This window comes from Oryza sativa, chromosome 4, assembly GCF_034140825.1.
Source record: "Oryza sativa Japonica Group chromosome 4, ASM3414082v1".
Lineage (NCBI taxonomy): Eukaryota > Viridiplantae > Streptophyta > Magnoliopsida > Poales > Poaceae > Oryza > Oryza sativa.
In genome coordinates, this window is record NC_089038.1 from 29,835,661 (window position 1) to 29,862,421 (window position 26,761).

The following is a 26,761-nucleotide window of genomic DNA, read 5'->3' on the forward strand; positions in this document are numbered from 1 at the left end:
ATTAAGAATAGTGAAAAAGAATATCTTCCTTTGACCTTAGTATTTGATGAATAACATATAAATGCTTATATTTTAGAACATAAGGGATAAGTTATTTATGAAAAATCCACCATATCAAAGAAGACACAATAAAAAAATTGCCCTGATAAGATTGACAGGCGTCTATAGTTAAAATAGGTGGGTGGCGTCTTAAATCTCCTCATCACCTCCGGACCATTGGTCTAATCCTATTGGAGGCTTTATGTTGCCTTTATCCAATGACGTGGAAGGCTTGCGTGTTGCGTCCGTACTCGGTACTTTGCTTGGGTAGTTGGGTGGTTAGCACGTACGGCTACATCTCACGTAATGCTCCCGGTGCTGTACTTCATTAAGGAGATAGATTATGCATGCATCCCGCACATACTTGAAGAAATAAACACTCCATGTAGACTTCATCTTGTAGTTGTATGTATAAAACAATTAATAGTAGCAATCCACTCGACATGCAGAACGCTGGATATACTTTTATGAACTTCCCATGAATTCAGCATAGAAAACTAATATATTATTTGATCAAGTTCGGCTCCATCATTTTCACTTTGATACTATATATATGTATTCCTCAATCGATTGTCGTGGATGTGGTAATCGAATGGTTATCCATGACCTGTGTAATAAACTTTATATGTGGCCTGAGAAAAAGGTCCTCGTAATGCCTACTTACTTTATCTTTTTTCATTTGAACAAATAAGTGAGTGAGACGCTAATGGAATGTTCAAAAAAAAAAAGACGCTAATGGCACTTCGTCTTGGCATGACCCACGTTGCCACGCCAAGTCATAGACTCTCGAATCCACCATGTCATCGCCTGCTCATTTGGTCGTCTCCTTTACACCAAGAATCCACTGATCGTCTGAGTGTTAGGGTTCTAATTTGCATTTTGTCTATGGGACTCCAAATTCCTATAAATGACCTTGACCAGTGGTACCGGAATATTTTACCTATTACACACACCACATTCACTAATATATAAATATGACGTACCTCTGTTTCATAATGTGAGACTTTCTAGCATTACTCATATTTATATAGATATTAATGAATCTAAACACACATATATGTCTAGATTAATTAACATCTATATGAACGTGAACAATGTTAGAAAGCCTCACATTATAAAACGGAGGGAGCACGTGAGTAGTGGTGTACAAATGTATATAAAAAGATGTAGTGTAAAGTGAGTGTAACTCAACTGGTTATGTTTCTTCTGGTATAACCAGTCCATCTGAGTTCAAGTCTTAAATATGTGAGCTTATATTTACGGCTGACTATTCTTTTAGTGGCAAACTTCGGAGGTATTTATTGTGAAATCTTAAGATATGCTAGTCTAGTCTTTCGGAGATGTTTTAGTGACTTTATGAATCTTAATATATGTTGACTCAGTCTTTTAGATATGTGAATGCATGTGTTTATAGAAATGAGTACGCGTGCATTATGAGTGTTTGCGGTTGTACAACACTCAGGATTGCAACAATCCACAACACACAAGTCAAATCCCTTCTCAAAGGCAAGTTCTGAACTTTGGACGTTTGAAATATATATTTTTTTTCATCGGCATGCTCCGTACTCCGGAATGTTCATGTTTTGCCTCATTAAGGTAACCACAATATGTATCTAAAGTGGGTAGTAAGAAATAAACAGTTATATACATAGTGGGACTTGTAAATAACTAATATGGAGTACTAGGTAATATGCTTACTACCCAGGTATAAGGAATAAATAAATGGTTTCTTTCATTTCTCTCTCATGGCTAGTGGTTGTGAGCCCCAACTTATTATCCACTTTTATTGTTTTATTATTGTAACTTCCGTGACAATTAACATCCACTGATGCAAGGTTCACTCTTAATCCTTACACACAAAGTAGGTAGTAACAATACTAAGCATTGGTTTCTCTCTCATGGCTAGTGGTTGTGAGCCCCAACTTACTACTCACTTTTATTGTTTTATTATTATAGCTTCCATGACAATTAACATCCACTGATGCAAGATTCACGCTTAATCCTTACATACGAAGTAGGTACTAGTAACTATACTAAGCATTGGTGATGCCTTTAGGCTTTTAGTTGATGGGCCGGCCGGCCTTAATCTACTACGGCTGCGTTAGCTACAGGCTAGCTCGGCATTTTTTGGGCTTTGGCTCGGGCCGGCTTACTATTGGTCACACCTAGGAGTAAATATGAACTATACCTGTGTGGTGGCAATGACGGTCGCGGCGCGCGTCAACGCGTAGCGCATTCACCCTTCAAGTATTCCCTCGCGTGATCTCCGGCCGGCCTCTCGCTCCCCTTCTCTCTTAGCTTGCTAGCTGATGTACTTGCCGCGATCCAGCGACCTCGCGCTTCGTCTCCCATGGCAACGACGCAGTTGCTGTCCACCGTCGAGCACCGGGAGACGCTCCCGGAGGGCTATGCTCGGCCTGAGTCCGACCGGCCGCGGCTCGCCGAAGTTGCCACGGACAGCAACATCCCGCTCATCGACCTCGCCTCGCCGGACAAGCCGCGGGTCATCGCCGAGATTGCTCAGGCCTGTCGCACCTACGGCTTCTTCCAGGTCCCTAGCTAGCTCTCACACGCGCGCTCTAATTAATTAACTGAACCCGTACGGCATATAGCTTAGCTAGCTAGGTTTTGTGTGTTCCCACTGCGGGCTTCACAAATATTATGTCCAACCATGGCGACATCGCCTTGACGGCATTATTTTCTCCTTCAGTCGTCAAGCCTGCGTCCTCTTCAGAGCTCTGGGCTCTCTCTGAATCATCTGATGTATAGATACTGAAGTAAAAACATAAACCTTCCTAACTTTTCCTTTATTATAGGTCACCAACCACGGGATAGCAGAGGAGCTACTGGAGAAGGTGATGGCCGTGGCGTTGGAGTTCTTCAGGCTGCCGCCGGAGGAGAAGGAGAAGCTGTATTCCGATGAGCCATCCAAGAAAATCAGACTCTCTACGAGCTTTAACGTCCGCAAGGAGACAGTACACAACTGGAGAGATTATCTCCGCCTTCACTGCCACCCGCTGGAGGAATTCGTACCCGAGTGGCCCTCTAATCCGGCACAGTTCAAGTAAGCACACACTAGCTAGATATATATTATCGATCTTGGAAATAAATTAATTTCAGCAGATCATATATTCCCTCGTGACACGGAGACCTTGTGCTAGAACACGCAAGGTCAAGTTCGCTATATCCCACATGAGCGCGTCCGTTGGATGTCCCACCTGAGATATAGCACAACCCAAAATCAGCAAAACTGGCCGTCAATCCATGCGTTACACATTATTATCGATATTATGCTAAACTTTTAATCATATTAAATTTGTTGGTTGTCTTTTTAACCATATATAGCGACTTAGATTAAACAAGAATAAATGTCCGTTAAAGATCAACGAAGCTAAACCGAGAGTTTAAGATAGGTACAACATATCCTATTCTATAATAACTAAAACTAATTAAAGAGTCTATGTGTATTTATAATGACATGTTTGATTTAACATAAATTCTCAGTCCAAAATGTGATACTTTAACTAATTAACATATGAGCTTACGCAGAGTGTCAAATTATATAGTACAGATGTTGATAAATATTTAGTTGTTCTCACCCATGATCTATGCATATGGTTTTGGTATCAAATCCAACAATTTGATACCACTCAAACGATTAGTGCAGGCGCGCTCTAGATTAGAGTTGGGCTTTATGTTGATTGTAAGGGTGTTTCTCTGGGTGATCTCGTCTGTGTTCCTTTGTTGGTCTAGCGCCGGTCGGTCACGCTTAGCGCGGTGGCCGGTCCGATGCTAGCCTTCTCCCAGACCTGTGTGTTGGCACTATCGATGTGTGGGTGGTGGTATACTTTTTTCTTTTTTCCTAGTTACGACCTTGCATGGTTGTAATCTTGTAATTTTTTCCTGCTCTATCAATAGAATTTCGCACCGTCTCGTGCGAGTCATTCAAAAAAAATCCAACAATTTGTCAGGGCACACATATATATAATAAGAACTAAAATGCTGACCTTCTTGCCCCCCCCCTCCCATTTTTTTAATCCTTAAGTGGCCGGCCGCATGAGGAATAGTTACTACTTTCTCCGTTTCACAATATAAGTCATTCTAGCATTTCCCACATTCATATTAATGTTAATGAATCTAGACATATCTATCTATCTAGATTCATTAATATCAATATGAATGTGGGAAATGCTAGAATGACTTATATTGTGAAACAGAGGGAGTATTTCAGTTTGAGCAAAGAAATTGGCCAGACTGTATTTACAGCCTGCACACTCTTTCCTTCAAGGAAGTGTGTCCGCTCATCTCAATGGGTCTGTTCTATGCATGGCATGCGCTATATACAAGGCTTCTACAAACGTAGCGAGCTTGCGGCAAGCTAGCTAGTATCCCAATTGCCACCACAAATATAAGTATTTTATGAATAGCGCGCGATAAACATGACAAACCTTTGATTTTACTTTTGTTGCCAAATGCCAATAGAAAAAAGATCACAAGATTGATGGCATAAAAATGCTAATTACAAACTAATTAAATAAATTTATCGTGAAACAAACTAATTACATAATAGTATGCAACCTTTTCTATTTAAAATAATTTAACTTTATCAATAATACTATTGGTCAAAGTAGGACACAAGAGACTATATCAATATCTAACATGGTTATATTTGTAAAGGGTGAGAGTACTACAAAATGTACTCCTAACTAGCTCCTCGTAACTACTCCCTCTATTCACAAATAATCAGCATATATGGTTTATGCAGCGATACCAATACATTCCTACATACCACTTAAATTGGCATCGATCAACATGCAACACTGTTTCGTGTGTCCTGCACATACATCAAGGGTAATTTAGACATGATATTGCTTGCATGCATGCATGCACCACAATAGTAATAGTTAGTTTAAGAGATTTGCTCCGGTTCAACAAAAAGTATCTTGAGGTATTAGTACCTCACGGTACTAAATCATTTCTGATCGTTGGATTTAGTTGGGCAGGATGAATATTGTTAGATCCAACGATCTGATACCGTGAGGTATCGATACCTCGAAATACTTTTTGTTAGACCAAAGCAAATCTCTTAGTTGAATGGTACTACATGGAACAATGCATGCAAATAACCACTTAATACTTCACAGAAAAACAAAAAGTCACAAGTACCAAATATGCTCATCATTTCTGAATAACTTGAAAAAGTTAATTATTTGTGAATGAATGGAGTACTTCCTTAAAAGAATAGCTACTAGTTCGTAAAAAAAAAAACCATAGCTTAGATGCTGAAAGCTGTTTACTGTCGTTGAAAAAAAAAAAGCGAGTACAGTGCATGCCACAGCTGCAGCTGTTTAGATCTCTTTATTTTAAGACTGTTCTCTCTTTCTTTAAGACTACTGTTCTCACTTATTTTGATGTTCTCCTGTAGCCCTGTGACGTTGTAGACTTGTGGTGCATGCACCTAGTTCAACCAAATTCACATGTCTCCATTTGTATAACTACTAATTATAGCTTTATACGGTAATGGATGGTCACGTACTTACGATGCTAATTAACGGCAAAAACATTAAATACGTGCGTACGTACATCTAGCTAGCTAATTAGTAATTAATTAAGTTGTCGCACCTTCTTTCAAGTTGATAGATTTCATAGTATATCCCTGGCTAATTAATATGTGTATTTGTCCGGCGGTCCGTGTTTCACAATCGACCGGTCCACAACTTTGTTAGTATGCACCTCATATTAAACTTAGAGTTTTAGCTCATGGCCCGCTCAAATATAATGGTGTGACCGGCCGGCCATGCATGTATGGCGAGCACTTCACATGTTCAAACGATGCATACATGTATAGATCAATTCATTTTCTCCAGAAATACGCAGTGCAGTCGATAGATAATTATCATGCCAAGTCGATTGACACTTTTGACAGTTATCATGAGCTCATACCCCTCGGTGGGCCATAATGGTCGCTACGCGTACACGTAGGTGCTGCTTTTTTGCTGGTATGTATAATAAGAGGAATTTTTACGGTTATTGAGAAAATACTTAGATACCAAAACTTTACACTAAAAGCTTTTAGTACCTTGAGGTACTTACTACCTAGAGGTACGTACCAAATTTTACAAACAGAGATTTGCTACAGTCCAACAAAAAATAACTCAAGGTACTCACGGTATCAAATCGTTTTCGATCGTTAGATATAACGATATTCATCCTGTCTAGCTAAATCTAACGATCTAAAATGATTTGATACCATGAGATAACGATGCCTCGAGCTATTTTTATTAGACTGAAGTAAATCTCATAGAAAATATGGTACCTCTGCATACCTTCTTAAGGATAGTAAATTACCCATATAATAAAGATGGGATTAAGTGCCCGTACGTAGCGTATATGGTCCAGAACACAATTAAGTGCGGCGTGCATTATATGTGTACTGGTCGAATGGAATATGCATGCACATAAAGGAGTACTTGTGTCGCTCAATTAATTTGCAGAAGGGAGTGGCTCAGACAAGCTCCACCCTTACAGGGGAATCATTATTTCATTTTTGTTGAATACTAGCTAATATGGTCCTCAATTTTCACTTCGAGATCATTTTAGTCCCAGATATTCTATATTTAAAAAAATATCCTAAAACTTTGTCACGTAGCTTTGTATAGTCCTTGAGCCCATTAAAAAGGCCACGTAGAAATGTCTCGTCATTCTCTCGTGCAATGCCGGGTTTTTGTTGTTGCAAATTTCACAATATGTAACTTAAAAGGTGAGATCCACGTCCATTGCATTGGCACATGAATGAATAGGACCGAGGAGGAATAAGATGACAGAGAACAATATTTTTCTTCCATTCCTTTTGGCCTATTTATATACATAGACAACTCAACGTATGAACTATATTATATAGCCTACCCTCATAATGTGAGATTTTCGTTTTCCATTGGCTGCCCTTAAATATCCATTCTACCTTCATGTACAGTAGAATAAAAAGGAGGGAATTTATGGATGGAAGTTAGCTAAATAAGGGGTTGTATATATATTTTAAAACAAAATTTAAACGTTAGAAATATAATTTACAATGGAGTGAGTATTTGTTAAGAAAAGAAGGAAATTTCCGGAAACAACGATGTCCCAAAACCTCGTCTAGCTACCTAATCCAAAAACTTCTACGTTTTACTTTGGAAACAGTATCCCTCAACCTCCGTTTAGTGTCACTCCTTCTGTCCCATTTTAAGTGTAGACGTGGGTTTCTATATCCAACGTTTGATCGTCCGTTTTATTTGAAATTTTTTATGATTAATATTTTTATTGTTATTAGACGATAAAAATATGAATAGTGTGCTTTATGTGAGATTTATTTTTTTATTTTTCTTATATTTTTAAAATAAGATGAACGATCAAATATTAAACACGAAAACCCATAACAACACTTAAAATAGAACGGATGGAGTAGTTAGCAAATCTTCCACATGCCGTTATAGTCGCACGGTCCGCGGTCGCAGCCATGCCTAGAAGTCTACAACAACCGAGCAATACAGTTCAATCACGTAGAAGACTAATCACCCTACCAGAGACATGCATGAACTTGCGAGATTTTTACTCGAGACAAATCGTGGAAAAGGTAAACCGCACCCTTGACCTCGCAAAAAGAAGGGGACCGATTCTTCATCGGTCTCCTACTTCGTCTGTTAATTCCAAAATCCAATGTGCTGGAGTAAAATCAAGCTAGCTGAAGTCCAGGACAGCAACTAGTTTCAGTAAAACGCCAAAATTAAGGCGTGGACGCTTAATTTTCCGTTGCACTTTTTCCTGGCATGCAGGGAGATTATGAGCACGTACTGCCGAGAAGTCCGGCAACTGGGGCTCCGGCTTCTCGGCGCCATCTCTGTCAGCCTCGGCCTCGAGGAGGACTACATCGAGAAGGTGCTCGGCGAGCAGGAGCAGCACATGGCTGTGAACTACTACCCGCGGTGTCCGGAGCCGGACCTGACCTACGGCCTTCCCAAGCACACGGACCCCAACGCCCTCACCATCCTCCTCCCCGATCCCCATGTCGCCGGCCTCCAGGTCCTCAGGGACGGCGACCAGTGGATCGTCGTCAACCCACGCCCCAACGCTCTCGTCGTCAACCTAGGCGACCAGATACAGGTCATATAGTACATAATCATACTACATTCATCCCAAAATATAACAACTTTTAAGTAGATGGGACATAATCTAATATTACAAATCTAGACATGAGGTTTGTCCATATTCATAGTACTAGATTAAAATTGCTATATTTTGAGACGGATGAAGTATTAATTATGCATTCTCCACTTATTTCAAAATAAATTAATCTAGTACTAATATATTCTAGTAATATAAATCTGGATAATTATGCTATTAATTTATTTTGAGCCGGAAGGAGTATAAATTTCTGTCATTGCAGTGTGTGTACCGTCAGGCTGAACTGCTGATATTTATGCAGGCTCTGAGCAATGACGCGTACAAGAGCGTGTGGCACCGTGCGGTGGTTAACGCGGTGCAAGAGCGCATGTCGGTGGCATCTTTCATGTGTCCGTGCAACAGCGCGGTGATCAGCCCGGCGAGGAAGCTCGTCGCGGACGGGGACGCGCCCGTGTACCGGAGCTTCACCTACGACGAGTACTACAAGAAGTTCTGGAGCAGGAACCTGGACCAGGAGCACTGCCTAGAGCTCTTCAAAGGCCAGTAGTAACGACTAATGAACTCGATCGTGTGCAGAAACTTCAGACTTGCGCTTCACTACCCAAGTTAAAATTGCTTGCCGCTCGTTGCTGCAGTGCAGATATCCTCGTCGTTTGACGGTTGTGTGTGGTTGTCTGGTGCACTTAATTTATCGGTTCAGTACTTAATTATGTCGGGCAATGCTTTACTTATTTTATCGATGTTATGTATCACATAATGCTTTGGTTATTCCTAAAACTTCCAATAAAATTGGTATGCCTAATTACCCTCAAACAGTATCTTCATTTTAGATAGCCTTTCCTCAGCGTGTGGTTGGTTGCAGATGGCGGTTTGCTGGAATCTCATTAATTATAAGATGCTCGTTTATTGCATTGCAACGGGATAAGAAGATAAAAGTAGATCAAATTTCTTTCTGCGCTGATTTTACACAAATGTGAAATGAGGGCAGCTCGACTTGTTAGATTTTTTATAGTAAAATCAGTCTACCTGGGTTTAAATTTTAGATTTGATACGGATGCTTACATTTACGGTTAATTATTCTTTCAGTGGTAAGCGACGTACTTGTCGACAACGAGGCGTCCTAGTGACTTCGTCAATCTCAAGTTATGCTGCCCTAGTCTTCCAGAGATACTCATAGGGGTAGAGTGTGTGTACGTTGCCAGCGAGTCGCTCGTTGTGACTTCGTCAATTTCAAGATATTTCGGAGGTATTTATAGGAGTAGGGTTTCGTGTGTGCGTTCATATTGATAAGTGTACATGCATTGTGGACGCCTACGTTTGTACTGTGTTTCTAGAAAAAAAAATAATCTTATGTTGATTTTTCAGTTTGGTACGGTCCTTTACAAATGTTTACTATTTTGGAATATCCTCCGGTGGAATCTCATTGAACCTTTTCTCATGCGTGGACTCCATGCATGCATGTTATTTGAATGTTGTAGTTGCGATCGATTACGAGGAAATATGGTAACAGGCCCTAGAGAAAAAATAGATATGAACTTGCCGAGCAACAGCTCTTTACAAGATGTTTTTTTTTATTATTGCTAAACACAGTACAACACAAACGCCTATAAATACACGCACACTTACAACTATAAACACATATTCTATCTCGAGATAAGTATCTACAAAAATTGAAACAATATATTTTGAGATTGACGCTACGTTGACATGCAAAGATTTTGCAGAAAGATTCAGTGCTCCGTAAAGGTGATTTGCGACTTCCTCCACATGAGCAAATGCAGAGACTGTGATTTTTGTTCCATCATCTTAAAAAAAAAAAGAGCACATCAGTAACATCTGCGGAAGTGCCTGGATGCTATGTATATATGGACTGAGTTATCAGTCAAAACATATTTAAAAACTCAAATATTAGGAAAAGATCTAATATCAAATAATTAAAAGGGGTGAGGCTTTGAACTTAGGTCGTCTAGCCCACCATCTTGTGGAGCTAGCCGGAAAACCCTTGGAAATTTCTCAGTCAAAACATATTTCACTCACATGTCTATTGTTTAGCGTCACATAGATCTAGATTGGTAGTGCTCCACTTTGTTTTATTTTTTTCGAGAAAGCTAGGGTAGAGGAGCACCTTTTTTAGTGGTATAACACGTCGCATCGGATGTAAGGATATATTTTGCATGGCCTGTTTATGGATCACAATCTTTTCCTTTTTCAAGAAAAGTTTATGGACCATAATCAGACGGCCTGATCGTTAGGCCGGAACCGGTCTAAGCAGCTGGCGGACTGGAGGCCCATGTTCCAGAATTCGTCGTAGTAGGCCTGGTACTTGAAGGGCCGGTACGCCAGCGGGTGCAGGGCGCCGTCCACCAGCGCGCCGGCCGGCGCGATCACCGCGTCCGGGGACGGGCAGTAGAACGTCGGCACGGAGATCCTCTCGCTCTCGCTGTTCACGATCACCCGGTGGAGCACGCTCTTATACCGGTCGTTGCTCAGCGCCTGCACGAAATTTAATCAGTTAATCAATCGATCGGCCTAAATTAATTGATATACTCAGTAGATGGAACTGCGTATAATATTTACGATTAGTACACATACCTGGATTTGATCTCCGATGTTGATGACCAGGGCGTCGGGCACGGGGTTGACGGCCACCCAGCGGCCGTTGCGCTGGACCTGCAGGCCGGAGACGCCGTCCTGGAGCAGCAGCGTGATGGCATTGGGGTCCTTGTGCCCCGGCAGGCCGTAGGTGAGCTCCGGCTGTGGGCATGGCGGATAGTAGTTCACCGCCATGTGCTGCGCCTGCCGCCCCATGGCCGACACCATGTGGCCCCTCTCCAGCCCGAGGCTCTCAGATATCGCCTCCAGCAACCGCAGCGCCAGCGCCCTCGCCTCCCTCGAGTAGGTGCCGACCACTTGCCTAGTACAACATGTTAAATTTGTCAATTTTTACCATCTTCCATGTGCGTAGGCGTAGCCTATGTTCCATCTTTGCATTTTTGACTTTTTAAACATTCATGATTTACGTCCAGGGCTGACCTGAAGGAGGGTGGGTTGGAGGGCCACTGGTCGATGAAGCTCTCGAGAGGGTAGCAATGCAAGCGCAGGAAGTCGCGCCAGTTGCTCACCTTCTCGGTGCGCACGTTGAAGCTCGTCGACAGCCGGATCGCCTTCTTGGGGTCGTCGGAATAGCACTTGAGCCGCTCCGACTCCGGCATGTGGAAGAACTCCCTCGCCACGCGCAGCATCCCTTCCACCACCTCCTCCGGGATCCCGTGATTCTTCACCTATATTTTCATATCGTAAACCACCGTCAGATCCACTGTTCAAGCAGGCCTTGCCGATGGCCACGATCAGTCTCACTCTCACGGATGTGTTATGGCGCGTGCACGTACCATGAAAAAACCGTCGGTTTCGCACGCCGAACCGATGGCCTCGACAACCTTGCGGCGATCCGGGCCGTCGAGCTGTTTCAGGTCGATGACCGGAATGCCGGCGCCGGACTCGTGGTCGACGTTGTCGAGGTCCGGGCGGTCGCCAACCGGACGAATGTGGCTCGAGGGGACTTGCCCGGATTGTGCCACCAGATCGCTCAGGAGAGGCTTGGCAATGGCTGGAGCCATGTTAATTACAGCCCTAGGGATGGCTGGAGATGGAATGCCCGTGTAATGGTTAGCTGGGGCTACTCGCTGCCTTGATCAATTAATGAGGTTTTAGTACATGTATTTCGGTCTGCCCTGCGGCCTTTTATAGGCGAATTAACTTCGCTTTACCACACCTAGCTAGCCCATGAGGAGAGAATCCTTTTTGGAGACGCAGATGGGACAGAAAAAATCGAGTATTGATTGACCTAGTTGTGGTGCGATATACAAGAGTAGTCTTTGACTAATGGCTGCGTTAGATCAACCTCGACCAACCAATTGAGCATATAACATGTTAGTTGTACAACGCAAAGGTGTCGTAGTTGTTGATCTGGTAAACCAGACGAGGAACGATCGAACAGATCGTTTTCCTCCAGCTCTGCACTTTCGTGCGTGCGGCGCAGTCGGTAGTACGGGTAGTATTCGAATCATTCTGCCGCTTTCGGGTTTCCTCCTTGTCAGCCGGTTTGGTGCCGACTTGTTGAATTGCGGCTGAGGCTGCCATTTATCAGAACGTGAGCTCTTACCCCGCCGCTGATGTCTTCGTTCTAGAGAGTCTGCGTCGATCGCCCTCCGTCGACACCGGTACAGGACGGCCGCCGCCGGCCGGCGGCGTGCCGTGAACGTTACTACTAATAATTTACAACTGACCGGAGATTAGTCTGACACGCAGGCATTCAATCTGCCACGCATTGTGCTAATTTCCCACACGATTATTTCAAAGCCACGGCTTAATAGAGTCCTTTTCTTTTTGCAGGGAAGCTTAATATAGTCTTAAAGAACGCAAAAAGAAAATTAGTTACTCCATCGCGACAACGTTCGCCACGGCCACATTTTTCAATCGAGAAAACTGCCAAGGCACCGCAAGGGAGGATATATATTAAAATGGCGACACGCATCCCACGCGAGACGGCCGCAAAAGGGCACAGCAAAGAGCGGCACGGGCCTGACGCCGGGTATGGCCGGCGCACCGACATGCTAGCTATCAATCGTCCACTGTGCGATCAAGCGATTGCTACAGCACCAGAGGGGAGTATCTGTTTCCCCCGGCCTACCTGTCGAAATCGATCGGGATCTCTCACTCGATAATTGCGATGCGACGGGCATCAACTACAGCCCGGGAGTCTCCGATTACGAAAATGGCGGTCACGAAGATTCCCGACCGATCAAATATCATTTTTATAAATGATAACATTTTTATCTAGTAACATATAAAATTTATTTAATTTATTCACACCTTTTAGTACTGTTTAAAAATATAATTAAAGTTTGATTAACTGAAAATGGTTTTCGAACACATGCTACTAATCATACCATTTCTAACCGTTTTTATCCCGTCATCGAGCCCCTGGACAAATCTAGCGAGTAGTTCGGTCGATGCTAGTTGCCGGTTGCTCTCGCCGGCCTCATCGATAGAAGCTGCTACTTCACGATATTATGTGCACAGTATTTTAGTGAGAGACAGCGAGATGCTACGTCGGCGCTGAGGGCTTCAATATGCTGGCACGCTGTCGTCAGGAAGGATGACGTCATCCCGATGACTTCACGGTGACACGGACGCAAAATGTATACAGTTGCTAGGCATCCGTGTGCTACTAGCTAGCTTGTCAAAGGAGTGACGGCTGGGAGGCTACGTGTACAGATCGGCCAGTTGCGGCGCTTTAGGGTCCCTTTGAATCACATGATTGAGAAAACGTAGGAATAGGAAAAACGTAAGATTTTGATAGGAATGTAAGTGTAAAACAGATGATTGCAAAACGCAGGAAAAACACAGGAATGACCGTTTGATTGAACCACAGGAAAAACACAGGAATTTGATGAGAGATATAGACTCAAAGGAAAGTTAGCAAGAGGTTGAAGCTCTTGCTAAATTTCCTCCAAAATCTCTATAGGATTGTCCATTCCATAAGAATTTCAAAGGATTAGATAGGATTCAATCCTTTGTTTCAAAGGGCTTCATAGGAAATTTTCCTATAGGATTGAAATCATCTAAATTTCCTATGTTTTTTCTCGAAATCAAAGGGGCCCTTATTCTAACTCGAATTCCGGCGGATCGTAAAAATCTCTTAGGCATATTTCCAAATTTACTTTTGATAAGCATATTTCAATCCAACCACCTATTCTCTTAGGCCATTCCTTACCTAATACACTAGACATAGTTTCCATAAACTCCATATCATCAAAAAAAACTAGTACTAAATACTACTCTTCCAATACAAACACCACTACTCCCTCCATCCACAAAAGTTACACCTATTTCATGTTTGAGTCTTTCCAAATAAGTTGTTCTTATTTGTATTCTTTATATATTGAAGACTTAAATAAAGAGATAAATTAAATGTTTTATTAGAACCTAAGGAGTCATCTAAAATACTCATTGGTTGCATGGTTGCATTCACTCCTTGATTTTCTAACATCCAAGGTGATTTAATTTTTTCTTGATCTTGGTGTCAAAATTAATATGTGTAACTTTTGTGGATGGATGGAGTATTACATACTTAATTTTAATGTTACTTATCTCACATGTTATCTTGGATGTTGTGTAGAAACCATGTCTCATGTAAGACATGGTTTCTTTCTCTTTCTTCATTTATTCAGTTGCCACATCATTTTTCATTCTAGGTAGCAGCTTATTTAATGCTATGGACACCATCCTAGTCATTGATTTGGGAATGGCATTAATGACTTTCTCTGATTTAATACGTGACTCTCCATTCTTCCACATAAGATTGGCTACATGGGCATCGAGAAATATAAATATTAGAATCGCTTGTTTACGAGGAATAACCAGTACTCCATCCACAAAAGTTACACCTATTTCACATTTGAGTTTTTCCAAATAAGTTGTTCATATTTGTAGTCTTATATGCATTCAAGACTTAAATGAAGAGATAAATTAAATGTTTTATTAGAACCCAATGAGTCATCTAAATACTCATTGGTTGCATGCTTGCATTCACTCCTTGATTTTGTAACATCCAAGGTGATTTAATTCTCCTTGATCTTAATGTCAAAAGTAATATGTGTAACTTTCGTGAATGGAGGAAGTATCATGTTTAAATGGATGATAAGTAGAATTACTTATCATTAGTCATTGTGACAAGATAAAATATTACAATCAAAATAGATGGAGGGAGTATGTCTTTTTTAGAAGTTAGACCCCAATAAACATACCACAATATTATTCGCTAGTAGCATTTATTATTCTAAACACACCATGTATAATTTATTGCATTGTAGAGCTCAGTATACACACATATCAAATTGTCTTTCCCAATATCGTTTTCATAATATTGTAATATAATTTATACATTTTTTCTGTAATATATAACTTACATTCATTTATCTATTTGGTAGCAAAGTGCAACACGTCCTTGAATCAGGTTTCTCGCTTTGTTTTTGTCGGAACTTAAATTTTCTAGCGCGTGCATCAGATGTGAGCTGGGGAGGCATTTTCCACCTAAGTTAGGTAGCCGCATGTTACCAGAGAACTTGACACACGTAACTACGTACAGAGAACTACGTTTTGGTGCAAGGATTCGATTTGTGTTTTTTTAAAAAAAAATTGTGTAATATTACAATTCTACATAGATTTGTGAACTTTAATTTTGCACCATGTCATATTAAATTTCTAGGACATGGATGATGCAAGCAAGGAAGGACCATCTATTGTTTGAGAAAAATACTTGGATAATAAAACTCATACATAAAAATAGGGGTCCGCTTCATCTTAGACCTAATGTCCTCAACGATGAGAAAAATAGCTTGGCAGTTATGATAGAGGATAATTGAAAGTACCGGTGGCATCAAGGTTGGATGGATTCAGCCTAATGGTCATTCCCCTCCAGGCGACAAAGGTTGTTATAGCTAGAAGGGAAGACGGCCTTATTAGCGGTGATAGTGGCGATCAGGGTGGTTGGATTGGCCAAGCACACCTACTCTTTCTCGGTATTGGTCTGGCCCGCCACCACCTCTGTTATCACTAGACAAGTTGTCTCTGGGACCGAACACCTACCCCCTCCCCTATCACGGATCTGGTCCACACCAGCGATAGTGGCCAACCACCTCACAGTACAACTTCTCTCGCTGGCTAGCTCCTGCACAAAGCGAAAGCACCTCCGCTAACTCTACGCCGCCGACCAGCACCTTCATCGTGGCCTCCTCTTCCTTGCTCGCCCATGCGCTCGCTATGGCAGTGCCGCCATTGTTCATCTGCTGACAATGCCCACTATCGTAGCCTAGAACATATCTATTTTTGGGAATCAGATCCGACCTTTGCGACATCAAATTGACCGTGCAGTTTAGGATCCGCCACTGACCCGGTGGGGATGCAGTCATCGGCCTTCGCTATCACTGGCTTATTGGCGGTTTTAAGTTGGGGATACGGTAGGAAGGAGGAAAGCCTGCCACCTTCCTCACGCTGTGCAGATTTTCTGGCAATTTGCTCAACTGAGGTAAGATAGGGGAGATGAGGCGGATAGCACAACGGCACGGGTGCTAGGGTTTCGTCCGCGTCACTCAAACTAGTGGGACAATGCTAGATCGAGACCGAGATGTGATGTGCATTTTGATAATTAAATTGGGGCATGTCCTGATATCAAAATAGATAATTGTTTCTTAATAGTTTCAATATCACGAAATGACATCACTATATACAACTCACATTTGGTTGTCTCTGGTCGTTTCTCTAATGGAGTACTTTTAATTCTCACGTGTGCTACAAATTATTTCTAGAAGGGTTGACAAGTACAACACAGAAAAAAAAAGTACACAACCCACAATATATGGGTATTGAACTGTTCTTTACCAATTAACGACAAGTACAAAAAAAAAAGGAGTTCATATAACCGTATTGTGTTGTCTCTTCACCAATAGATGGTGCACTTTTCTCTCTTACCTCTTTTTTTTATTTTTTATGAAAAAAGAAAATCTGCATGCCACTGATAAATACACCGAGATAATATGCTTTAATAAGAAAGGAACTTTTCTTAAGAAAAAAACGTTAGGACGTTATTCTATACCTACATATTTATTGTGTAATTAAGTAAGAAATTTACCTTAGGTCGCCTAAATTCCTTGGTCCACCACTAGTCCGCTAGTATCCCAATATATGTTGTCTTTTGTAACTGAGCTAGAATCCTATGGTTAAGTCAAATTAAATATGATCGAATATTTTAGTGGCCGGGTTACTATTAGCTAAAAAAGGTGACAAACTAGAATCCAATAACTAAAGCTAGAAAATTGCCTTTGTTCTTCACTCTTTTTGTTAAGCGGTAGAAAGAGTTTTGACAAACTTTTCTCATTAGTCAAGTATTAGTACACACAGTTATACAGTTATATATAAGACATTATTCTTCGTCTCAACTTTCAAGGTTGCAACCTAGCAAGAAAACTGCCTTGGTTGATCATCGACCTTTTTTTAAGCTGTGTTTGGTGCAAAGGATTGTGAACCCTTTCTTTGTACGTAAAAACGAAATGATGAATTAACACATAATTAATTAAATATTAGTTTTATAAAACTAAAAGAATAAATTGATATAATTTTTTAAGCAGTTTTTTATGAATTTTTTAATAAAATATATCGTTTAACAGTTGAGAAAAACATATACATGAAAAATAAGAGAGCAAAATTGGAAAGATGAGTATAAAACACAGCCAGCAGAACCATTTCTTTCTTATAGGCCTGTAGGGAGGTGCTGTCTAGTGGCTGCCCCCTGGAAGATGCTCAGAAAAATGAATGCAGGTTCCAGTAAGTGCGGCCTATTGCCCTTTATACTTTCTAAAATAGAGAATGTCCCTAGCATTTGTGCTGCTTTGTTAAAAAAAATAATACTGTGTTCGTCCTAAAATATAGTAATATAGTATCAGATGAGACATATCCTACCACTATAAATCAGAATATAATATACGTTTAAATTCATAGTGATATGATACGTTTTACAGTATTACATTGCTATATTTTGAAATGGGGTATTACTTTTAACCATTACAAGTCTAATAAAATCACTATTAGCTTTGCGGCACTTAAAAACAAGGTAGTATAAAGTAATAAACTATTAGTGAACTTGGGAAAAGAGGGGTCCTTTTTCATTTTAAAAGAACGAACATAAGTTCTTTTTCATGAACAAAGGGTTAAAGATCTGGCCTTGCTGATGCTAGACATAACAATCAGAAAAAAAAAAAAAAGAAAAGGAACGACCAAGGGGACGATGGTTGAAAGGAAGCAGCCGAAGCGAACGAGATGAGCAACGCCACCACCTACATGGAGAGCGTCGCTTCCTTTTGTGCTCTTGGCAGCTCCAAATCCTTAGCGCCTCCAGCACGATTGATTTAATGCAAAGAATTTTGCTTTTGTTCATCTCCTTTCTTTCCTCCCGCCACTTATCTAGAAGCTGCTGCTGCGGCTTCTAGCCGGCCACCGGCAGGCTATAGAGCGACAGAGGGATAAGCAAGAGATAGATAGAGGAAGGGAAGCAGAGAGAAAAGAAACAATAAAGGCTGACATGTGAACCCATGATTTTTTTTTTCTTGTGACTAACATATGGGACCCATGTTTTTAAGTTGTTATGTTATAAGTAAGCGTCACGTTAGATAAATACTTAGCCAGCATGTCACATGGCGTCATGTAAGATGGAACCGTCATTCAAAGCGTCGAGAGATTCGATTTGCATTAGTTAGGGGACGCAAATGAAACTCAACCTGTAGTTGAAGAATCCAAAGTAGGCTTCTTTCATCAGAAAAAACATCAACGACTGGGTTTTCTTGTGTAGATAATTGGGTTAATTTCTATTTAAAGAGTTTCCCACCTCCTCGATTACGCTCCCGCATCGCCGTCCCCGTGCGACCCCGCCTACGCCGTGTTCTCCCGTCCATCCTCCCCGGCGACCGCTCTCAATGCCGTGCCCTTTCTTGCTGTCACGCCGGGCCGGCCAACATTCTCCGCCTCTACGCCTGCGAGGACTCCTCCCTTTGTCGCGTCAGTTGCAAAGACGTTGCTACCTGCGGCCGCGCCGCGGCTAGTGCTAAGTCAGAGTGCTGCTATCCACTGTCCGACAGCAGCATGTGGGCTTTCACAGAGTTCGAATGTCGGGAGTTTTTGAGCTGGGTCAAGAACTGGTCGGCCGCGGCAGGAGCGGCGCTAGGTGTTGTGAGGGGGGTCGAGGTAGAGTGGGACGTGCCGAAGGGCAGCGAGATGGTGACTTGCGCCGATGGTGCGGTCCTCGTCAATGCCACGGCGGTGCGCGGTGGCATGTGGTGTGCATACGACGCCGGCCTCATCGGGGACGGTTTTGCACGGGGCACTGTCTGCTCAAAAGGCACACGTATACTCTCCATGATTGTGCCCGCCGTGTGTCACGCGAGCAATCACTGCGAGTTCGAGAACTTTCGAATTCAAATACTTAATGTTTGCTTGTATGCATGTTTAGCCTGCAGCAATTCTGGGCAGGAAAGTGACGACAGGGAGTGTTTTTTCACCTGGAAGGCTGAAGTAAGGTCATCCGAGTATATTAAGAAGGAATGAAGTTAAAAGAAAAAAAACTCAACAGAAGCTGTCGAGGTCGGAGAAACCTCTAGGAACTGGCCCAGGCCTCCTCCATCCCGCCATCCGCCGGCCTCCTTGCCAGTTTTGGCTGAAGGAGAGCCTGGAACTGGACGGCGTCGTGTCGGTGGTCTGAGGCTCTAAGCTCCCCTCGCTAACCAACTGCCGCCTCAATCCAACATAGGAACTCCCCAAAGAGAAGGGGAGGAACTCCAAGAAGAGTGAGGGTGCAGACCGGTAACGAGGAAGACGACCCACCGCCGCTAGCTCCGTTAGCACTGCCATCACTCCCTTTACACCCGGCCTCGGGGCATACGAACTGCCATGTACACCCCAACGCCACCACCGCTGCACCAAATGGCCAGACTGCAGCCTCCGGGCGGACCACCTCACCGTTGCCGTCCGACCGCCCATGCCGCATCACGCCGACCATGGGCCATGTTCTGGCCACGCCCTCCGGGAAGGCCACCGCCGCCGTCTGCCCAGGCCACGCCACACTTACCCTAGGCCGTCGCCCGACCGCAGATGGCCGCCGTGCGCTGGGCCGCAGCGCCCCACCGGCGCCTGCGCCGTGCCGCGACATACGCGCCGCCTCCGAGCCCCGGCCATCGCGCCGAGCATGGGGCGGCCAGATCCGGCCACAGGGCGTTGGATCTACCGTCCTCCGCCCAGGACATGCTGCGTCGCCGCCCTGCGTTGGCCCACGACGCCCCACAGCCCACCGCGCGCCGCCGTCGAGCTCTGGCCGTTGCGCCGCCCGAACTAGACGTGGGGCAGCCAGATCCAGCTACAGAGGCACCGAATCCGCCGCCACCCCGAGGCGCCTCGCCGTCGTCGCCTCCAACCGTGGTGGTAGGTGTCGTTAGCTCAACTCTGCCCTCCTTGCACCAAGGAAAGGGTCGCCAAAGTGGAAGGCCTCGCTGCCGCCTTCCTAGCTCACCGCTGACGTCCTCCAATGGCGGCAAGGTGGAGAAAGAGGAGGGGGTGTGGCGGCGCGGGCGGCTAGGGTTTCGCCCCCCGAGCCGCCCGCACGAGAGCGACGCGGGGGTCCTACAACCACTTCTGCGGCATGGAGTGTTGCCAGGGAAGGTTTTGCACCAAGAAGTCAGTTGCTCTTGCCGGTAATTACACACTCCATGCGTTCCATTGATTGGTCGCATTTGCCCATCAATCTCCACTAGCTGATCCCTATTCCACGGATAGGTTCTTTCGTCTCGCTCTTCTTCCTCGCGGCAGCCTTCCAAGGACACCCTATAGGACTGGGACATCGACCCGGCGTGCATCCCCAAGATCCTCGGGGGCGCGTGCAACGCGAGGCAGTTCACGTACGAGCAGCTGGACGACAGGACGAGGTGACCAAGAGGTTCGACAGCGACAAGGTCGTCAACGTCGTGGACGTCACGGTCCACGCCGTTCTCGACGACGGCAGTCACGGCACCGTGGTCGCGGTGCAGAGGATCAGCTCCTCTCCGAGGTCTCGCACCGGAACATCGCCCGCGCCGTCGGCTTCTGCCCCAACTCCAGCAACCCGGTGCACGAGCACTTCGCCGGCGGTACGCTGGAGCTGCTGACGGGGCTGAGGCACCAGCATCCGTTCGACTCGGTTGCGCCCAAGCTGAGGGAAGGGAGGCTTCATGAGGTCATCGACCCGACGCTCCTCACCGGGAAGCAGCTGCCGGCGCCGAACGAGGAGGTGAGGAAGATGTTCGAGCTCGCCGTGATGTACATGCTGAGCGCCCAGAACGGGCTCTGCATGCTCGGCGTCGCCAAGTAGCTGATGCAGATCGTGAGGAACAACATCGGGAGCAGCAGCAAGATTGAGATATCCCTCGAAGAGACATTTCTCGAGCTCGAGCCTGCTGCAGATGATCTCCATGTCGCCCAAGACGCTGCATCACCATCTTCCTTGAAGAGAGAGCTAACTGCAGAGCTGCACCACCATCTCATTCACCTTGAATGAAGAGGATCTATGATGCCCGTGTTAAGGTTCGGAGCAAATTTCACCGTCCCAGTGAAGCCTGTGAAACATTCAAACTGTCAAAAGCCCGTCTATAATTGCTGCAAGCCTCCGCAATACAGAAGAGTATGGAGCGCAATAAGCTCCGATGTACTTACCGGGTTACTCTTCCATCTTTATGCTTCCCTAGATCTTCCCTCTCAACCTTGGTGAATTGGGTCTGCGTCGCAAATATTTCTCGGAGAAGGTAGCTGCTGCAAACTTTACAAACAAGAAGGACAGACACTTGCAGTATTCATCAGAAAGGTTAAGGGCATAGGACAGTCATGCACAATTATCAGTAGTTCAGTACACAGGTTATTTGTCTAGACCAGCTTCAGGGAAGCTGTGCCATTGTTAACCCAAATTTCAAGCAAGGTCTACAGGGAACTTAGTGCTGCAAACCGCGATGGCATATGATAGCCTGCACACAAATCCATTGGTGCATTTCTCCATCAAAGGATGAAAAGAGACCATGAACAATTGCATGAACTTAAATACAAAAATATTGCACATTTATGGTTTATCACCATGTGCCTTTTCTAAATTAGTATGCAGAAAAGCATAGCACTTTCTTAGAAGACAAATGGCAGAAAAAATAAAAGATGGATGCCATATTCTGATAGGTTCACTTTCATCATCCTAAGAAACCATTGAGAGCCATCAAATTCCTGAATGCTTCCTAGCGCTGTGAACTGAACAAAGCACGGCTGACAATACCAGTTGCCTCAATGTACCGATCAACACACCGTGATATGCAGCTACTCTCACTTCCACTCAAGCTTGTTCCTGGTTTAGTGACACACTTTGCAAAGCATTTGTTTCCAACAGTCTGCAACATCAAGAAGAAAAATGTAAGCATCCCAAAATCAATACATACCTAAATGTAGTTTTCTAGACAGTTAATGTGAAATAAGGACGTATGTGGTACATCTGGTCATGCAAGTATAATGCTTTCTAGTTTCAACAATGACATGACAAACTTATATCTACTCCATGTCTTTTTGCTCCAGTGCTACAACTTTTACCATTTAAATTTCATCCCCTGGGTTTCACCATGGACAAACAAACCGATGAGATATAGTCTACACACAACTAGAAACTGGAAGATTATGCACTACAATTAAATTAAGTCAGTGTCTCCCTGATTGACTAGATAGTTGGACTGATACAAGATTCAGAGAGTTGCTCATCACATTCAACCCCAAAAAGGGCAAGGTAAAGCATGCTGAGCCAATTGGAACACTGAATCAAATTTGGAAAATAAGTATATCATACAGAATATTCAGTAAAGCTTATCAATGCAGATTGTTAAACGTCTCAATTGATATAATATTATGTATTTCAGCTATCAGATGTAAACAGCAACCCTTCTGTATGTCTACAAGCCATTGCTCACTAGGCCGCTAGGCTCCTAAACAAAATTGGTGATAGTCATACTAAAAAAAACTGACATAAATTCAACTTGGTATTGAACAGGAAAACTTCAAAGGTATACATTAGCTGATCATTGCTAGTATTACAAACTAAAATTGTTTCTTTCGGTATCTAATTGGAAACATATGAAAATTGAAGACGATTTTATAACTAGACTGAAAGCATCCAGTTTGAACATACATAACTGCATACCGATTAGAGACATCTATCAGAAGAAAGGCATTCATGAATGGAAAGCAGTTTTAAGGGTGATTTTCAGTTTGAAGCAGTTTTGAACAAGGGTTCAGCACTTCAGCATCAGCTGTACACTAGAATAGTGCACTATAAACAGTCCAATATGGACCACACATCCCATGAATCAGAAATGCAAAATCCTAACACAGATGTGTTCATGTCCCTTGTTTTCATAGCACAAATACACGCACACATGTCTTGAGGTTAGCAAAAGAAAAAATCCCTTTAAATAGTTCTGGTACAAAAAGAAGGAATAAGGTTTGCTGTCAAGCTCTTAATGTATTTATGTAAAATCCTTGGTTCCATGAATCAACAAAATTTAAAAACAATAATACTAAACTAGGAAGTAGGAATTAGTTAAGCTAGCAATCAGTCTAAGTAACAATATTCTCTTTGGTTTGTATGACAGTTCGGAATGCTATATGGCATCCATCTAATGAAAACAAAGGTATTCAATTTGGATTTACTAGGAAACAAATGCTATATTTGATCACTTTGCAGATGATATTTTCGCCTTTACAGAGATAACAAGCCATGATGTTCAGTTTGAAGTGTGAAATGATAGAAGTAACAGTCTGGTAGCGCTCTTAAGGAGCATAGTTGAACCTACAGAAGTACACAGTATAAGTGTATAACTTTAAGAAGAAGATAAGAAGGGTGGGATCTACTTTCCTACATAATCAAAACAGGGCCAATGCACCCTGATGTTCCTGAAGAACTAAGCATGGTTATGATTGAGGTAAGGTAAATTAAGGAAACTATATCAATTAAGAATTTGCGTTGAAGAGAAGTTAATGGCAAATTGACCATTGTGAACAACGGCAACAAAGCTCTGTAGAAACCTGATCGTGAACAACGGATAAACAATGCACAGAGCTGCAAACCAAAAGGTTTCAAGACCACAAGCTAAATTAACTTAAGCAAACACAGTCAGCTGTGCTTGATCTTCTCCAAAGTCCAAACCTACCGCAAAACAGTGGCATTGTGGCACGTTTTTTTTTTGTTCCAATTGAGGCTTAATCATACAGATTTTACGCAACACTAGCCAAAACAACATATTCGCATGGTACTGATTTGGCAAGCATATTCAATCAAACTAGAGCTCTCATAGCATCGCCCCTAGACTCAAACCGACCTCCAAATGATCAAATGGAGCGATTGCGACTCGGTAGAACAATGGTGGAACCTTGTGGTAGATTCTCCCAACAACCCCCGCATTCCCCTGCGTACTCTGGTGATCTTGGTCTCCTGGGAAATATGGTGTGAGCGAAATGCAAGAATTTTTCGAAACACTGCATCGCCACCGGCATCCATCCTCGCCAAGATAAAAGAGGAAGGTCGGGCATGGGTCAAAGCAGGAGCCTCTAAGCTTCAAGAGTTCGGAATCTTGGGAGATACCACTTAACCATCACCTTTTGCGGGCTTAGTTCTTTTTTAGACTAGCCCTGTACATAATTCTATCGCTCTGTATTTTCTCCATCTCTATCAATATACGAGGCAAAGCTTTTGCCCTCCTTTCAAAAAAAAAAAAACATAGCATCGCCCCTAATTAGACGCGAGATTTGGGGATTCAAACCGGTGCCAAGCTAAAAGGATAAATCAATTGGTTTCACCTTAAGAGCTCCAATTTGAAATCCAGCACAGAAGAGAATCCTCTACAGATGCGCACACCCACAAACTGATAATACCGTCGATCCGAGGAAGGCTCCAGTAATCTCACCTCGAGGAACTCCTGCGCGTAGGCCTGCGCGAGCTGGGCCTTGATCTGTTCCATGAGATGCTCCGTGGACGCAGTCGACCCCGCCGACGACGGCGACGAGAACGAGTCCATGATCTCCGGCGAGCGGCGGCTCCCTCCAACTCTTCCGCGGCAAAGCTGCGCGCTGGTCGGCTTCTTCTTCCTCAGCAAGACATGGAGAGAGTTATACGACGGCGCGGTGGGCGGTGGCTAGTGGCCACGGCGTCTTGTGGGCTTGTGGCGTGGGCCATAACCCTAGGCCCAAAAAGGCCCAAATAGTTTCATTGTTGGGCCTTATGGGCCATAATGTTGTGGCACCGAGGCCCATATATAGTCAGATCAGGCTGTAGGCCGGTAGCCACCTCGGCCTAGTTGCGTACAGGGCCCCGTCGAGTCCGTCTCTTCTTTTATGGGCAACAAGTACTACACTAGAAATACTAGGTTCGGTGATCCTTCGAGTTCTCAAAATCAATCCATCAATCATCATCGATAACGCGGCGACAGAACGCATTCCGAACCCGTAGTTGTTGGACATTACCGAAACCGTCGATGTGGGAGCATCGAATGTGGCTTTGCTTTTTGGCGACCCGAGCTACACACACACTTTCTTTTTTCTCTCCATTTGTTACCTCAAGTGTCAAGAACCCTTGGGTCTTAGCTTGCTCGACAGCGAACGCTGTCGCCGCTTTACCCCGCATGGTCTACTTCAGGAACCAGTAACGGATACTAATCTAAGAAAGCGCCCACGAGATAGGTGACGCCGCACTGCAGTACGCACAGGTCGTCGCGAAGCTGCACTTGCATCCACGTTACGTCGCCATCAGGGGCATTTGCATTTGCATCCTCTCTCTCTGACGATGCACACCAAGCACGGACAGTACACACTCGCATCCGTCCGTGTCTCACGTTGCAATCACATTAGCTCAGGCGTCGTCTTCAGTACAGCTATATACACGATTAAATGAAGCTTTACTTCAGTTATTAGCAAATCAGCAGAGAGTTAACTGATTAATTAATAGCTGTGCGCTGTATATGTGCAAGGCTTGTTTCACCTGCCCGTGAAGCTGCTCCCCCTGTGAGCAGTGTGAGAGACAGACAGGGGCAGTGGGGGCGCAGTGCAGCTAGCTGTGCAGGTGCAGGGGGGGTGCGCGGTAGTAACAAAGTACGCGGCGGAGAAAACGGTAAACAGGAGGGGAGATCGAGGGCATCAAGAGGAGGGGGGTGTGGTGGCGTGGCTGCAGCGGCGTGGCTGGTAGCGAGCTGAGCTCTGCCGGCCAGCGCTTTCCAAGCTAGCGAGCCAAGCCAGCGCGCGACATGCAAAAGCCTGCGGGCGCGCGGGGCGTACGTCGTCCTACTAGCAGCTAAGCTACCTCGGGTCCCCCACCTGCGCCCTGCCTGCTGCAACTGCGGCCCGCGAGCGCGCGAGATCAATCAAAAGGCGCTCTCTGATCGATCGATCAATCGATCTAATGGGGGAGAGAGGGGAGGAGAAAAAAAGATCAAATCATTTTACTGGGCTTCTTCGCTATGGCTAGATGGTGGGAGCTAGGGGGCAAGGAGGAGAGCCCTGTTCATGAAAGCAACAACGCATGCATGCGATGGGGACTCTGATCGATCTGCAGCTGATGCTGCTGCAGCTGCTTCTGCAATCTGCATGCGCCTGACTGCGCGCGCCCATCTCTCGATCTCGCTCGCCTGGTGGGCGTACGTAAATTAACCCAGGGGTGGCATGCATGGCACCGAGTACTTTGCCTGCGCTGCTGCATGCTTCGCGCCGCGCAGCGCACTGTGTATGTGCAAGTGCCTAACATGGCAGCTCCGGGCCTCCGAACCGTGGAATTGAATACGTTACCTACGTGAAACCAGGGCGGTTTTATTGTTGTTTTTTTTGTTGCGAGGGCTCAGGACTGACAGCGTACACAGTGTACAACATGAGTATTGGAGACATAATATAATAATCAGTGGTAATTCGTGGAGTG

The 26,761-nt window shown here is 44.1% G+C and overlaps 3 protein-coding genes and 1 pseudogene across 4 annotated transcripts; 2 read left to right on the forward strand and 2 right to left on the reverse strand.

Annotated features, from left to right (window-relative positions):
* Nucleotides 1-2,266: 2,266 nt before the first annotated feature.
* On the forward strand, nucleotides 2,267-9,015 carry LOC4336764 (flavanone 3-dioxygenase 2-like). The gene is made up of 4 exons (XM_015778699.3): nucleotides 2,267-2,590; nucleotides 2,856-3,103; nucleotides 7,854-8,181; nucleotides 8,504-9,015. Exons 1-4 carry the CDS (start codon nucleotides 2,390-2,392, stop codon nucleotides 8,747-8,749), a joined length of 1,023 nt encoding a protein of 340 aa, XP_015634185.1. The 5' UTR covers nucleotides 2,267-2,389; the 3' UTR covers nucleotides 8,750-9,015.
* Nucleotides 9,016-9,712: 697 nt separating this feature from the next.
* Nucleotides 9,713-11,935, reverse strand: LOC4336765 (protein DMR6-LIKE OXYGENASE 1). 2 transcript variants are annotated; one of them, XR_010741112.1, is made up of 5 exons: nucleotides 11,592-11,935; nucleotides 11,236-11,483; nucleotides 10,795-11,116; nucleotides 10,328-10,695; nucleotides 9,713-10,007 (listed from the first exon to the last, which is right to left on the reverse strand). XR_010741112.1 is itself a non-coding variant. In XM_015778633.3 (4 exons), the coding sequence occupies exons 1-4, from the start codon at nucleotides 11,817-11,819 to the stop codon at nucleotides 10,435-10,437; spliced, it is 1,059 nt and encodes a 352-aa protein (XP_015634119.1). In that variant the 5' UTR covers nucleotides 11,820-11,935; the 3' UTR covers nucleotides 9,713-10,434. The 2 variants fall into 2 exon arrangements, 1 of the variants encoding a protein (XP_015634119.1); XM_015778633.3 differs by having other exon boundaries at nucleotides 9,713-10,695.
* A 6,510-nt stretch (nucleotides 11,936-18,445) lies between these two features.
* On the forward strand, nucleotides 18,446-21,938 carry LOC107280657 (probably inactive receptor-like protein kinase At2g46850; annotated as a pseudogene).
* On the reverse strand, nucleotides 21,765-24,939 carry LOC4336766 (mitochondrial import inner membrane translocase subunit Tim13-like). Its single transcript, XM_015778739.3, has 2 exons — nucleotides 24,765-24,939; nucleotides 21,765-22,205 (listed from the first exon to the last, which is right to left on the reverse strand). The coding sequence occupies exons 1-2, from the start codon at nucleotides 24,873-24,875 to the stop codon at nucleotides 22,056-22,058; spliced, it is 261 nt and encodes an 86-aa protein (XP_015634225.1). The 5' UTR covers nucleotides 24,876-24,939; the 3' UTR covers nucleotides 21,765-22,055.
* Between the last annotated feature and the right edge of the window lie 1,822 nt (nucleotides 24,940-26,761).